Source organism: Alosa sapidissima, chromosome 1 (assembly GCF_018492685.1).
Source record: "Alosa sapidissima isolate fAloSap1 chromosome 1, fAloSap1.pri, whole genome shotgun sequence".
In the NCBI taxonomy this organism is placed as follows: domain Eukaryota; kingdom Metazoa; phylum Chordata; class Actinopteri; order Clupeiformes; family Clupeidae; genus Alosa; species Alosa sapidissima.
In genome coordinates, this window is record NC_055957.1 from 25623104 (window position 1) to 25638745 (window position 15642).

The following is a 15642-nucleotide window of genomic DNA, read 5'->3' on the forward strand; positions in this document are numbered from 1 at the left end:
GCGGTTAATGTTTCAACCGTACACATTGAGGTATATTTGGAATCCTTGGATGAAGCCGACTCAACACACCCCATGATGTCAATTTCCACCATATTGGACCTTACGCCATATTGGATTTCATCAAAAACACTTAAAAGTTTTCACAGGTCACAAAATGTGTCCGATTTTCACGAAACTTGACGCAGGTGATCTTCAGACCATGACTCACAAATGCATTGCTTTTTGGTGCCATATTCAAAACCCGTCGCCCGTCGTGACCAATCAAGTTTGGCGGCGAAGCCGCCAAACAGGAAGTGAAGTAATATCTCAGCAAAGCTTTCACGTATCAAAACCAAACTCATTGCATGGGGTCAGGACCCAGGAGGAGGATGCTCAATAAATTTGATGACTTTTCACCAATAGGTGGCGCTATAATAAGCAAAATTATGTTTTGGCCTGTAACGGGTGATGTGTTTGGAATTAAAACTTACTAGTGGTGTCTGTTAATACTGTGGGAGGTCCTAAATCCGACAGACGTGAATTTGTGACGTCAACAAAATTGATCCGGCTGCCATATTGGATTTAATCAAAAACCCTTAAAAGTTTTCACAGGTCACAAAGTTTATCCGATTGTCACGAAACTTGACGCAGATGATCATCATACCATGATTCACAAAGGTATTGCTTTTTGGACCTATATTCAAAACCCGTTTCCTGTGACGACCAATCAAGTTTGGCGGCTAAGCCGCCAAACAGGAAGTGAAGTGATATCTCAGCAAGGCTTTCACTTATCAAAACCAAACTCGGTATATGGACTCACGAGCCAATTAGGAGGACGCCCAAGAAATTTGGTACATTTTGACCACTGTGTGGTGCTATAATCACAGGAAGTATAGTCATATTTCAGCAACGCTTTGACATAAAAAAAACTAAGTCAGTACATGGGGTCAGGACCCAATAAGGAGGAGGCTCAATACATTTAATGACCTTTGACCACTAGGGGGGCGCTATAATCACAGGATGTGGGCTCATATTTCAGCAATGCTTTCACGTATCGAAACCAAACTTAGTATATGGACTTGGGACCTTATCCTGAGGACACAAAATAAATTTCGTATGCACATGTATATACGCGGAGGTTTATCTGTGTATATGTGTGTGGTGGGTCGGATGGGAAGTTAATTTGTGTGTGTATAATGTAGCAACATTGTGTAGCCATGACAACTCCTGCTCAACTGCTTGGCCCCCTCATTGCTGCTTGCCTGTGGCGCTATAATTATCAACACTTTCTCGTATTGACACCAAACTTGGTATGTGGTCTAATGACTACAACCTGAGGACACACAATAAATTTGGTGATGTTTGAGGTATGCGCATGTATATACACAGAGGTTTATCTGTGTATATGTGTGTGGTGGGTCGGATGGGAGGTTAATTGGGTGTGTGTATAATGTAGCAACATTGTGTTGCCATGACAACTCCAGCTCAACTGCTTGGCTCCCTCATTGCTGCTTGCATATACTTCCCTTCAAAGATGGATTTTTCCTCATGTGAAATTGAGATAAATCACTAAAATCACTTTTTACCTGTTTTTGTCAACTTCAGTGGTGCTAATAAATGTGGATGGTGCTGTGGCACTAAGATTTAAAGGATTGTAGCCCACAAGATGCATTCTAAAATATTAATATTTGAACTCAACTGCCAATCAAATTGCTCCATCCTGCCATGCTCCTGAAGCAACATGTTGATTAGCTGGAAAAGAGCCAACATGTCTATGTGCAGGACCAGGAGGTGTGCTTTGAGCACACACACACAATGGACAGATAGAGGACAGTGAGGAGGCATTCCCAAAATGTACAATACAATACAATCACAGATCGCACCTTTCATATGCAAATCCAGAGGCAGTATAATCAAGTTTTTCATAGCCACATGAAATTAACTTGTCAAAATTGCTAGTTCAAAACCGACTCCTTTATGACACTTCCGTCACAATAAATCATACCTCTGGGTCTCTCTTCCTCTTTATTTTGCGCCCAGTTCTTCAGTTTTTTGTCACCATGTTGCTCATCGCTCTCCGTCTCCCCACACCAGCTCAAGCTGCGGGAGACTAATGCTTTAATTAGTTCTGTAATCCTGTTAGATGAGTCACGCGAACACCGGGCTCTGGAGACAACTTACCAGATTGACAGAGCAACTCGCAGCCAAATAGATGCACAAATGAATGCTTACACTTGCATAGAAAGACACACACAAACACATATGCACACACATTGTAATACATTTAAATGTATATGCATTTGTACTTTAGGTTCATATAGTCAACTGAAAAATGAGTTATGATATGTCAATAAAGAAGTTGTATACAACTAGCATTACAAAAACCTTTTGTGCTGATTTTGTGCATTTCTGTGTTTTAAGAGGAGCAACAGAGTCACTTGAATCACACCACTAGATTGACTGTCAGATTATCAAAACAACGTTTGCACTACAAGTATATCAGGTAAATACTCAGTCATTATGAACTTAGTATTGCTGTCAATGTGGTGCTAAGGTCACAACAATTATTTGAAATACAGAGAGAAATACTGAAAAAGATACAGAAGAGATCTGAAACAGGAACCTATACAAAAGTCATTGGATAATTTGTGTTGAATTTAGCAGTAAAAATGTATGATTGATGCAGGTAGCTCACTGCGCCAGGATTAGTGTGTGCTTCACCTCACTGTGTGTACACTGTGTGCTGTGTGTGTTTCACTAATTCACGGATTGGGATAAATGCAGAGACCAAATTTCCCTCACGGGATCAAAAGAGTATATATACTTATACTTATACTTATACTTATACTTATAGGTGTGATGTGAACTAAGATGAAGTCTAAATCATGTAGAGGATCTGGGTGCCACAAACCAAGTTGGGATCAGGGGCGTCGGACTGGGCATAGACTGATTACCAGTACTGATGACTAGGGCCCTAAAGGGAGGGAATGCATGGGGGGGGGGGGGGGGGGGGGTGTGGGGGGCCATCAGGACTGCCTAGGATCTTGTTCTACAACCCTGGGTGGGATCATAGATGATTTGATGACCTGACAAAAGCCAATGGGAGATGAAACTCTTCAGTTCATGAAAAGAACAAAACTGTCAACACAGTGCCAAAAGTGTGTCAGTAAACAGATCTGTTATGGCAGCCTGATCATGCAAACACCATAGAGTGATGCCTCAAATTAAGTAGCGTTTCGCCACACTTCAGCCTAAAGAATAGAAAACGATGTACCCAAGGCAGGTGACTCATTGACTCGTTATCACAAAGGGTCTCGATATCTCTACAGCTGTTAAAGACCTGGCCTTATCTGATCATTTCTGCGTGTTCTTTGATGTGTCTATGTCCCCACACACTCAAATCACAGCTATGATGGTAAAAAGGAGAATCATAAATGATCAGACAAGTGCTCTCTTTGAGCGAGCACTTTCACTAAAGTCAAGTCAACTGTCAGACTCTGAAGACTTATTTGATCACTTTAATGCAAAAATGGCAAACATTATGGATGACATTGCTCCATTACAATTCAAGAAAGTTAAGGACAAACAGAAAGCACCATGGAGGCAAAATCCAGCAGTTAAACTTCTAAAAAGAGAGTGTAGGAAGACTGAAAGAAAATGGCATAAATACAAACTTCAGATCCACTATGAAATCCATAAAGAGATGCTCCGCACATATAACTCTGAAATATGCAAAGCAAGACAGTCTTTCTTTTCTAACATTATCAATAGAAGTTCAAATAACACTCGTATTCTATTTTCAACTGTTGATAAGTTAACAAATCCCCCTCACAATTAGCGCCTGAACTTCTGTCAACTAATAAATGCAATGAGTTTTCATCTTTTTTTAAAGGTAAAATTGACAAAATCAGACTCAACATATCTGCTCAATTACAAATTCAACAACCTGAACTTCCAGCAACAAACAGAGGGAAACTAAACTTGATGTCAGAGTTCAGCTTGATAGACTACGAAACACTTGAAAAAACGGTACAGAATCTCAGCTCTTCCACATGTGTCTTAGACACTGCCTACCAATTTCTTCAAAACTGTTTTTCACCTCATAGCGGCGGATGTTCTTCAAATTGTAAATGTATCACTGCTGTCTGGCACTTTTCCTAAGTCACTGAAAACAGCTGTTGTAAAGCCACTTCTCAAGAAGAATAACCTGGATGCCTCCATGCTAAACAATTACAGGTCCATATCCAATCTACCTTTTATTGGCAAAATTATTGAAAAAGTAGTCTTTAATCAATTAACCACCTTCCTAACATCAAATGGGTATTTTGATGACTTTCAGTCTGGTTTTTGGGCAAATCACAGCACTGAAACAGCTCTCATTAAAGTTTCCAATGACATACGCCTCAACACAAATTCAGGTAAAACATCAGTCCTAGTGCTACTGGACCTTAGTGCAGCATTTGACACTGTTGATCACAATATTTTACTACACAGACAAGAACACTGGGTTGGATTTACAGGCATAGTTATCAGCTGGCTAAAATCATATCTACAAGAAAGGAGCTTCTTTGTTGCCATCGGAAACTGTACCTCAACACCAACGTCCTTGACCTGTGGTGTTCCCCAGGGGTCGATCTTGGGGCCACTATTATTCAACCTCTATATGCTCCCACTTGGACAAATCATTCAAAATAATTTGATTTCATATCATAGCTAAGCAGATGACACACAAATTTACTTAGCTCTATCACCAAACGACTATGGTCCATCTATGTGTCAGTGTATAGAACAAATCAACACCTGGATGTCTCAAAATTTTCTTCAGCTGAACAAAGAAAAAACTGAAGTAATTATATTTGGTAAAAATGAGGAAAGACTTAGGGTTGCCACTCTCCTTGACACAAAAGGGTTGAAGGCAAAGGATACTGTTAAAAATCTTGGTGTATTAATTGACAGTGATCTAAATTTCAACAGCCACATGAAAGCGATAACTAAATCAGCTTTTTACCACCTCAAAAATATTGCCAAACTCAGAGGGCTGATGTCAAAACATGACTTAGAAAAACTCATTCATGCATTTATCTCCAGCAGGGTTGATTACTGCAATGGACTGTTCACAGGCCTTCCTAAAAAGACTATTAAACAGCTTCAGGTGATACAAAATGCAGCAGCTAGAACTAAAAGAACTGACCACATTACTCCAATTCTTAAGTCCTTGCACTGGCTTCCAGTAAGTCACAGAATTGACTTTAAAGCACTATTGCTTGTTTATAAATCAGTAAATGGAGCAGGACCTAAATACTTGTCAGACATGCTTCAGCAGTACACACCTTCTCGTCCTCTCAGGTCCCAGGTGAAAAACCTGCTAGTAAAACCTACAGTTAGAACTAAACATGGTGAAGCAGCTTTTAGCTGCTATGCGGCTCAGCTGTGGAACCAACTTTCGGATGACATTAAAAAGGCCCCAACTGTAGCCAGTTTTAAATCTAGACTTAAGACCAAACTGTTCTCAGATGCTTTCTGCTAACTGTGCCGAGTTACAAATTCTGAATCTGCCTTGATAATTATTCTACTTTGTCTTTTATTACTTTTTTTTTTTTTTTTACTACTTTTGCCTTTGTTTTTGCTTACTAATTATTCTTTATTTTTAAATGATTTTACCTTGTGTTTTATGTTTTCTTTTTATTATGATCTTTACCTTTTAACTATTCTTTGACTATATTGCCCTTCTATGCTTTTATTTGTTATTATTGTTTGGTTTTGTTTATGTAAAGCACATTGAATGACCTCTGTGTATGAAATGTGCTATATCAATAAACTTGACTTGACTTGACTTGACTTGACTTAAAGGGTGTATCAGTATTAATCCTGCCTAATTGACAGAGGAATATGCTTCCTTCCTTTGCCTGGGTTTACACACACCCAGAGAGAGAGAAAGAGAGAGAGAGAGAGAGAGAGACAGACAGACAGAGAAAGATGTTCTGACTAATGCTCCCCCTTGTGGTGGCAGCATCTGTGGAAGCCCCATGGGATTACAGCCACATAGAGGGATGAAAGCCTTTTCTGCACCTGCTCCCCTGGCTATCAGTGAGCTTTATCCTGCCTCCCAACCTGTATGCCAGTCAATTAAGTGTGTCCTCTTGCAGGATATACATGAATAAAGTTAAGGATGTTGCTTGCCATGTTCTTATACCAAACCATGGCATTATGGTATATAAAACTCCTAAACAAACTAAAGAATGTCATATCTAAAGAAATATCAACAGCCTAAATTCACAGGGTATTGCTTTTTTGTCAATTTTGTCAACTATGTTGTTGTTATGTTCAGTGTTTGAGGTATATTGGTATAAACCACAAACCACTTGCCACTTGAGGACATGACTACCCCCAGCAATAGCACAGTTTTAGGAGGGATGATCTGTTATAACAGCCAGCATCAGAGGCACCAAGTGCTTTCCAAATAGACAACAAGATGAGCAGGAGACACTTGGGCAGCTTGAGGCTTAAGAATGCAGACAAGCTCAGTAGTTCCTGCTGATTCGCCACCTTTGTCTGCAATAACAGCCAAGCAGCATATGTGTCTTTCATTAACTGATCACTAGGAGAATGAATCATTATCTTTGAATGGCCCATAGATCAATGCTATCTCTCTGAACATGTCTTGAAAATCTATTATCAACCACGTGCAGTCCTGAGATAACAGCATGACCAGATGGAGAACCGTCAACAAGGCTTTGATTCATGTATAGACACTGTGATATCTCCTTCACATGGCCAGTATTCCATTGAGTTCATCCACAGTTATTGAAGCAACTTTAATATTTCTCATAATTTCGATAGTGATGAATCTGTGTTGATCCATCCATGTTTGCAAAAAAGGAAGAGAAGATGCTTAATGATGACTGCGGCTTTTTTTGAGAGTTGTTTGCATTCCATTCATAACCATTAAAAAAATGTCACCTGTTTCTTTTGTGATAAATCGGCTGTGAGGTAAGGCGTAATGAGTAATTTATGATCCAATCCCACCTCCCTCTCACATGTGCGTGTGCACGCGCGCTTTTGAGTCGCGAAGTGCTGAAGCGCTCCTCACTGATGATGTACTGTTACTGTATAAGTAAGTCCAATATGTTCAGTCGAGGATGTGCGTGTGCGATGTAGTCATTACACAGGCTGTGTCTTGAGGAACTCATTGATCAGTCACCAGGGACCTCACTGAGGCGTAAGATGTGAAAGCCACAACACGAAAAGTCTGGTAGGCGTCGGTGTTTCGGAATTTTACGCAGCGGCAGGGGCATTTTTTTTACATTGGGGACAAACCTTAATGACTAAATGTACCCAAGAATGCAGTCTGCAGCGTTGGACACTTATATAACCTATCCAACACACCTGGCAAAATCTATTTTTTGATGACACTATTTTCACATAAAATATTTTGTGCCCCAGACTAGAGCATACTTTGCAGGGGAATGGCTGAGTCATCGAACGGATCTAACATTACGCGTAACTTCACTAATCAGTTTGTTCAGCCTCCATGGCGAGTTGCGCTTTGGTCAGTAGCATACAGTTCAGTGTTGGCAGTTGCTGTGTTTGGAAATCTGATTGTCATTTGGATCATTTTGGCTCATAAGCGAATGCGAACGGTTACAAATTATTTCTTGCTTAACTTGGCATTCTCTGATGCTTCGATGGCTGCCTTCAACACACTTATTAATTTTATTTACGCCACTCACGGCGAATGGTATTTTGGAGAGGCATATTGCAAGTTCCACAACTTCTTCCCTGTCGCCGCTGTGTTCGCTAGCATCTATTCCATGTCTGCTATAGCTGTTGACAGGTAAGAACACTTAATCTCCAGTACCTTCGCAATGTCTGTCAGTGTGCTTGGCCCGTGTATCATAATTGCATTTGAAGAATAAGGCTGGTACACTGAACGTCATGTCTTGTGCATACGACTCACGTAGCCTAATCTTGATTGTTGCCTTGCAATGCATAAAATTCTATTCTCTCTAGGACTGTAAAAGATGAACCTTGTTAATAGAGAACTAAGGATTTCAAGCTCTTATTATATTAAACAGAGACAGCAATAAAGATGCGATCTGTAGTTTTTGTGTGACCATCTGTATAGTCAAATAATGCATATGTATGTGTCTCTGTTTTATAAGTGTTTGTTTATGTATGTTTTATGCATATGCATATAGGTATATGGCTATCATACATCCTCTGAAGCCCCGTTTGTCAGCCACTGCTACTAAAGTTGTGATAGTGTGCATTTGGGCGTTGGCTGTTGTGTTGGCCTTCCCCCTCTGTTACTACTCTACCACCTGGAAGATGCCCCAAAGAACATTATGTTATGTGGCATGGCCCAGACCCTCCGATGATCCTTTCATGTAAGACACAAACTCCTCCCTTCCTCTCAGTTCGCCACAGCTGTGACTGTTGGCACAGCAATGCATCATTATATGCTATCTCACAAATGAATTAAATTTCCACACTGTTGTGATTGGGGCTCAGGATCAACATATCCCTGATATCCTCCTGGCTTACTTTCCCTCATGCATATCTTTGTCATTTCTCCAAATACTGATCTAAACCATTTTGAAACTGTTGTGGAAGATAAATGTCTGTGTGGCTATCCTGTCCACTTACCTTGCCATGACTTTTCAACAATCGATCGCATGACACTTTAGACACACACAGTCATTTGGGTCCACAAAGAAAATCAATCCAATTTTTTGGAAACATTAAGAGCAAATAGATATCACAGGGACATCAATCACTTTTGTAATCAGAAATAGAATAATTGATTATCAAAGTTGTACAAAGAGATAAGTAGGGCAATTCCACGGAAAATGGACTTTTTGTCACATCCATAACGCCAGTGAAATGCCTTGGCATTTGTATGATGTGAATGATAACATTCATTTTTTGTGCATTTTTTCTCATTTACATTCATCAGTAAAAAATAGCAAATGCTCAAATTTCATGTAATCATTCACATCATACCATACCATCACATTTTATTGGCATTAAGGATGTTACAAAAAATGTAATTTTCCATGGAATTGCCCAGTAGGACTGTTGAAATGAATATGGTTAGGCAAATAGGCACACTTATAACAATGAGATTTTAAAAATGTCATACCTAACCACCTGTTTCTCCTTATCTGCACAGGTATCATATCATTGTGGCTGTGTTGGTTTACATGCTCCCCCTGGTGGTCATGGGTATCACCTACACCATTGTGGGGATAACACTGTGGGGTGCAGAGATACCTGGAGACTCATCCGATAACTATCATGACCAGCTATGTGCCAAAAGAAAGGTAAGCAGTGCATGCCTCAGAGACATTTCAGCCCTGAGCAGCATGTTGTACCCTGTAATCATGTCAGCCTTGGTATAGCCTATGTAAAATCCACTTTTTAAACAATTAATTTGATCTCTCCCTGCCCTCTGTCATTCTATGCTATCCAGAAAAAGACTGACAGATTTGGATTATTAGACAGAGAATAGATGTTTTTAATTCCATGATTGATGTAATGTCAGTATTTAGATTTAGTTTTGTCCAAACTGACCCCCAATTGAATACATCAAGATGAATATATTCTGGTCTATTTTTGTGCTTGTGATCCTGTTATGCTTTGGCAGACTATTGTTGGTGCTCTCTAGGGCTCATTTTGCACAAGGATTAAGGTCATTTCTCTACGTATGATGAATGTCTATCGGGACAGCTGCGAGGGTTTAAAAAACACTTTCTACTGTATGTTGATTCTAAATCAGGGATTACCCAGAAGTTCTTTATTTCTGAGTCAGGAAAATGAGTTTGTATTAATGACAGTCTTGTCTTCCTGAAAACTAAAGCCATTGTTTTTGTCTTAATGGATTAGTGTGAGAATTCACTTTAGATTTTTTCCACCTTCTAGCTCCCAAGAGGACATTTTGTTCATATTGTTCTTAATCTCTGCCTAGTTTATTTGTAGGCCCTAGAGTTGTTTTACAGTTTTGCCAGTTGCTTTTGGTGAGTAGAGTGGCCAGGAAACAGGGTTCTTCGAGTGACAAAGTGGAAATGGATATATCCTACCCAAATAATTCTAAGGTCAAAGCACATAGTTTCTTGCTGATAGTTGAAGTCAGGAAAAGGAGGTTTGGGATGTGAAGAAAGAGACCCACTGTGAGGTGTTGCTCCGGCACACACAGTTAGGTGTTTGTCCTGCACAAATGATGAACGTGGAGTTGTTTGTCCTTTTACTCCCTAAGGCAGAACTCCAGTAAAAGGAAAACCTTTAGGGCTCCTTTCAGGCATGATAATAAATTATCAATGTATTCTGCGGCATTCTCATCAATACCATGTGGACCAGCAGTTGTGTCAGGTTTCTTCAAGAAGAAAGGGCACATTCAAATACCATTAATTAACTTGAGTCTGGTATAGTATACTAATTTACATTCATTAACATTCTTTCCAATAAAGAGACACTACAATACAAATGCAGTGCCCCAAGCACATACACACTGGCCAAATAGTATCAATACCATATGGCACATGCCCACCTAGCTTCAATGGGCACAAGCCCTCTGTGGGCCTACCACAACACTGCTTTTACGGTCTCTTAGAGCTTTGTGTTTAGTCCATCTATAACTATAATAATAGTGAGAGAAAGGGAAAGGAGGTACCTGAGATATGCATACACGTTTGCTTATAAAAGATATTTAAATTTGAGTTTGAAAAGCCCAGGCCTTCATGTTAAAATGATTTAAAACATATTCTCATAAATTGATCAGTGCAACTTAATTCTGAATGCCACCAAATTTAAATTGTAACCGTGTTTCAATATAGTTACTCATATTTAGCATTTGAAATACATAATCCTGTATTCGCTTTCTGATTATGGCATGTGTGGTTTGTGTTTATGCAGTATACTTTAGCTTTTCCACACCCCTTAATCTCTGTCTGTATTCAGATGGTTGGCCACTGTGACCTGCCGTGGTGTTGGGTGCGTCATTGCTAACCTTTAGCAGCTTAGTGTGTCTGTCTATGACAGGAACGCACCATGACCTCCATTGGCACCTCAAGACCCATTAGGGAGGCCAGCCTCCCTTAGAGCAGTGATGTGGATCCACCCAGTCATGTCCCGATGAATGAAAAAAATAAAAGTTGACAGGGAAGCAGGGATTAAAGTTCTCTGGCACCGTGCTTGAATTCATGTGGGGCAGTCGAGACCAAATTCCTTGTATACGCAAGTATACTCGGCCAAGAAACCTGATGTACATTTACTTGTGTGGAGCTAGTTCTGCAGGACATGCTCAAAGCTTGTCCCTGGAGTCTCTGTACTTGTACAAACTTCCTAAAAATACCCAAAAAATCCCTCATATAGAAATGGCCAAAAAGCCTCATTCATTGACACTGTCCCGTTAAAATATTGTCTAAGATTATGTTTTATGTTAGATGTGATGTGAAGGACTATAAAAGCAAATGACTGAGAATAAAAAATCAGATGCTTTCACAGGGGATATATGCAGAAAGTGTGCTCAGTGTGTACTGACCAGCACTGACCTGATGTGATGAATATTTTGAGATACTTGACTTTTGATTTCCATGATCTATAAGCCACTCTCATGAATATCAAGATCAAGATTAAAAAGCTTGAAATAATTCACTTATTGTGTAATGAATGTAGAACATATTTGGGAAAATATATATTTTTTTTAAATACATTTGAAATACATTATGGGAAAAAAGAGCTTTTCACACACACTCAGGGAATGTAGTACTTATGTGAAGACGGTGTAGCATGTTTAAACACTGAGCATGTGTGTGTCTGTACTGATGGCTATTGATTTCAAATGAGAGAATGTAGCCTTTACAGTTCCACCGATGCACTTTATCCACTCATCGCTATCAGCTTTGGCCAGACCCATGAATTTTAACTTGCGGTTGAATGGCTCTCAAAGCAGTGGCTTCAGTGTTTGGCGTCAGTGCACAGGCGCCTTTCATGTGTAAATGACTCCATTCTCTTTTGAGGGCATTGCAACCCTGTCATATTTTCTCCTCTATTTCTGCTCCAATCCTGGACAAAGGGGAAAAAAGTGTGAGCGTAAAACAAGCATAGGCTACATGGAGTGGCAGGGTATGACTGCCGAAAACTCTGGCATGGAGTGGCAGGGTATGACTGCCGAAAACTCTGGCATGGAGTGGCAGGGTATGACTGCCGAAAACACTGGCATGGAGTGGCAGGGTATGACAGACGAAAACTCTTTGCAGTAATTGGCAGTCATGAGGACCACTGCTGTTTTTGTCTGTGATGACAACTGCCACGCTCTGATTTGTGATTTTTGGTAAGAGACTATTGGCAAACTATTATCTTTGGCAGCAAGCCTCTCATTTTCAACTATGGATCCAAATACAGAGCAAAGCTCTTGGCCAGATGTTCTGAATCCTTAATGTAATGAGCCATTTAACAGATGTTGAAAAAACTAATCACAGTCTAATGAAGAGCAATGGAAAGGTACTGTATTTTAATATAATCATCTAAGGCTGAGTTCACGGTGAGCTCTTAGCAATGTATACCATATTAAAAGTGTACATATTTAGACCAAAAATGGCAATTCAAATGAGATGGCACACGAAACTGCAATACAGGGCAAAGTGTGATACATTGGATCTGTAGATAGCCTCCTCTGAAACATATATGAAGAGCTCTTCTCCAAAATGCTATATCCAGCTTTTTAATAAATATTTTTTTTAGATTTTGTTTTCCAAGTAATTTCAGTGGAACTGTAATTGGGTTATTCTTATCTTTACTCAATCAATCAGCATTGTGATGCGTCTTGCTTTGTTTAAGTTCTGGTGTATAGGTGTGCAGGTGCATAGACTCCAGCATTGCCAAAGAAGTCATCATGTGAATGTGTCTTTTTTTCAGGCCTTCATGGTGCAATTCATCTAGTGTAGTTATTATCTCCACTTGTTGTTAGGCTACTCAGTAAGTGTCTAGTGAAAATTTAGTGAAGAGTGATGATGTCGCCTATAGAGAAAATCACCAAAGCACATTTCAGCTGCTTGTACCCTCCCTCCTTCCATACCCTGTATCTCTCTCTCTCTCTCTCTCTCTCTCTCTCTCTTCTCAGTGAGTACAAGAGCAGCTTGTTTCCTAAAAATCTCTTTGTTTCTGTCGTCTGCATGGAATCCAGGGAGATACTAGTCTGGAACGCCATCGTTCACCAACGTTTCCATCGGTCTCTCTCATCTACCATATCCGCTTCTTGTCTTTAAGGTGGTGAAGATGATGATTGTGGTGGTGGTGACTTTTGCAATCTGTTGGCTGCCGTACCATGTGTATTTCATCGTGACTGGCCTGAATAAATGGCTGAACCGCTGGAAGTCCATTCAGCAGGTTTATCTGTTTGTGCTTTGGCTGGCCATGAGCTCCACCATGTACAACCCCATCATCTACTGCTGCCTCAATGGAAGGTGAAAACACATTTTCACTTATTCCTCCTGAAGCACACACACACACACACACACACACACATACACAGAGAGAGAGAGAGACAAACATCCCTCTAATTAAGGCAAATACACAAAATGTCATAATCTCATGCTTTGTGGCAGCCTTATGCAAACTGTGTCCTCTCCAGAAACTGTTCCATATTTCACCAGCAGGGGGTGCAGTGATTTTGTGGGTGGGGCACACAGAGTTTTGTAACCACAAGTTACAGCCCTGGGGCCACTCTGAAATGGAACGCTTCCGTGTGTGTGTGTGTGTGTGTATGTGTGTGTGAGTGACTATGAGATCATTACTTGAAGAAATGAGATAACTCATCTGCAAAAATGACCTTAAATGGTAATGATTTAAAGGCCCCTATGGGTAATTGTGTCTCTTGGCTCTAGGTTCCGGGCGGGGTTCAAGCAAGCACTCCGCTGGTGCCCGTTGGTGCATGTGTCAAGTGCAGATGAGCTGGAATTGCGTGCTATTCGCCTGCAGCCACGCAACCAAAGCAGCATGTGCACGCTGTCCCGTGTCGACACCAGCCTCCATGGCGATGACCGGGGCCGCAACCGTGACAAGCCTGGCAAACCGCTTGGTCAAGCAGGCGTCGCCAACGGCAGTACTAAAGAGGGTGAGTCACCTGCTGTCTCTGATCTGCAGGGTCCACAGGAGCACATGACAGCAGGGCACCTCCGCTGACCAGACCCAAATGCTCATGGTCTTTCATGGCTCTTCATAAAGACTCTCCAGCAAATGTCAACGATTTAACCTTTTCCACATGCTCAATAGATGTTTTTTATGTGTTAAAAGACATATCACAAGCAAAATGAACAGTAGCCTATTTGTTGTTGACTGACTTGTGGAGTGGAGCTTTTCCAATGATTTTGGAGAATAGCTTTCCTAAGAACACATCTGCACATTTAGCTTTGCAAGATAAGAAAGTTAACGTGTAGCTATCTTACATAAAAATAACATGTTTTGCCATTAGATAACATGGTCACACCTACTGAGTAGTACTACACAACATTGCAGAAAGTGATAGAAAGTGAAGACAGTAGGCCTATAATTCTGATGCATCAACTTGTAGGTGACCTTGGCTGAATTATTCCAATATTAGAATATTATATTTTGGAAATCAAAGAGGGGGTAGAGATGCGTACAAGCTGTTTAAAGCGTATGAAGTGATTTTCCATTGAAGAACAATATTTGAATGAATATTCAAGGTATGAATATGTACCTTAGAGGAACTAAGAGCCTGAATGTGTACATGTTGTAAAAAATGACTCAATGTTTCCGTGCATCATTTTATCTGAATGTATAATGCTGCTTTTGATGTAGGAAGACCAGTATGTGTATTGTGCCAAATCTTTTTGTGAATATGAATCTGAATAAAAAAGGTGAATGAAACAGTGGAACAGGCATATGAGTGTCTGAGATTTTGTTGTGGCATTTTCAAATCCGTTAAAGAAGTGTTTACTCGCAATACTTTGCTATTAAACGCTAACTGAATAGGCCAGTTATTGTACCTTATAAAATGTGAATGTCCTTAATACTGTGAGAGTGTGTAGGCCTACTTAAAGGCTTCTAAAATCTTTATAGTTTTGTATGTGATGTTGAGGTTTTTCTTGATTTTTTTTAAAGTTCTACACTTTCTGTATGTTAAGTATGTGCAGAGTACAGTTTCATTGTTGGCATTTTAGTTAAAATTGTAATTTGAGTAATTCTGGTGTTAATCTCTTGTGTTTGTGATAATATGGAGCTGTTTTCGTAAGTCAATAAAGGTGTTGCATTCTGAAAAATGCATTGAACTGCATCACCGTGACACTGCAACCAGGGTTGTTTTTGATTAGCTATAAAAGCTCCAATTTGACTGATTAATTCAGCAGTTTAATGAGACTTCTATTTAGCCAGCTCTCAGTGAGAGGAAGAGATGAGATTCCCTAGGCCTAGTACAATCTGCCTGATGAGGCTTAAGTGCGGAATGAAGCTCAAGATGGAGACACTTTTTAAAAAAACATTTAGATTGAATTATCTGTCACCTTCCTGGTACAGCAAATGCATAATGTCAGCCATGAGAAATACTGCTCAGCTTCCGAATCAGGCCCCTGTTATCTTAAATATCAGATATTAGCATCAGAAAACTCAACAGCAGTAATATTCACATCAACATTAGGCTCTACT

General features: G+C 40.1%; 1 protein-coding gene across 1 annotated transcript; it reads left to right on the forward strand.

The window, feature by feature from the left end:
• The first annotated feature begins 7092 nt into the window (after window positions 1-7092).
• Window positions 7093-15237, forward strand: tacr3l (tachykinin receptor 3-like). The gene is made up of 5 exons (XM_042097126.1): window positions 7093-7813; window positions 8178-8366; window positions 9152-9302; window positions 13246-13442; window positions 13863-15237. The coding sequence occupies exons 1-5, from the start codon at window positions 7446-7448 to the stop codon at window positions 14158-14160; spliced, it is 1203 nt and encodes a 400-aa protein (XP_041953060.1). The 5' UTR covers window positions 7093-7445; the 3' UTR covers window positions 14161-15237.
• Window positions 15238-15642: the final 405 nt, after the last annotated feature.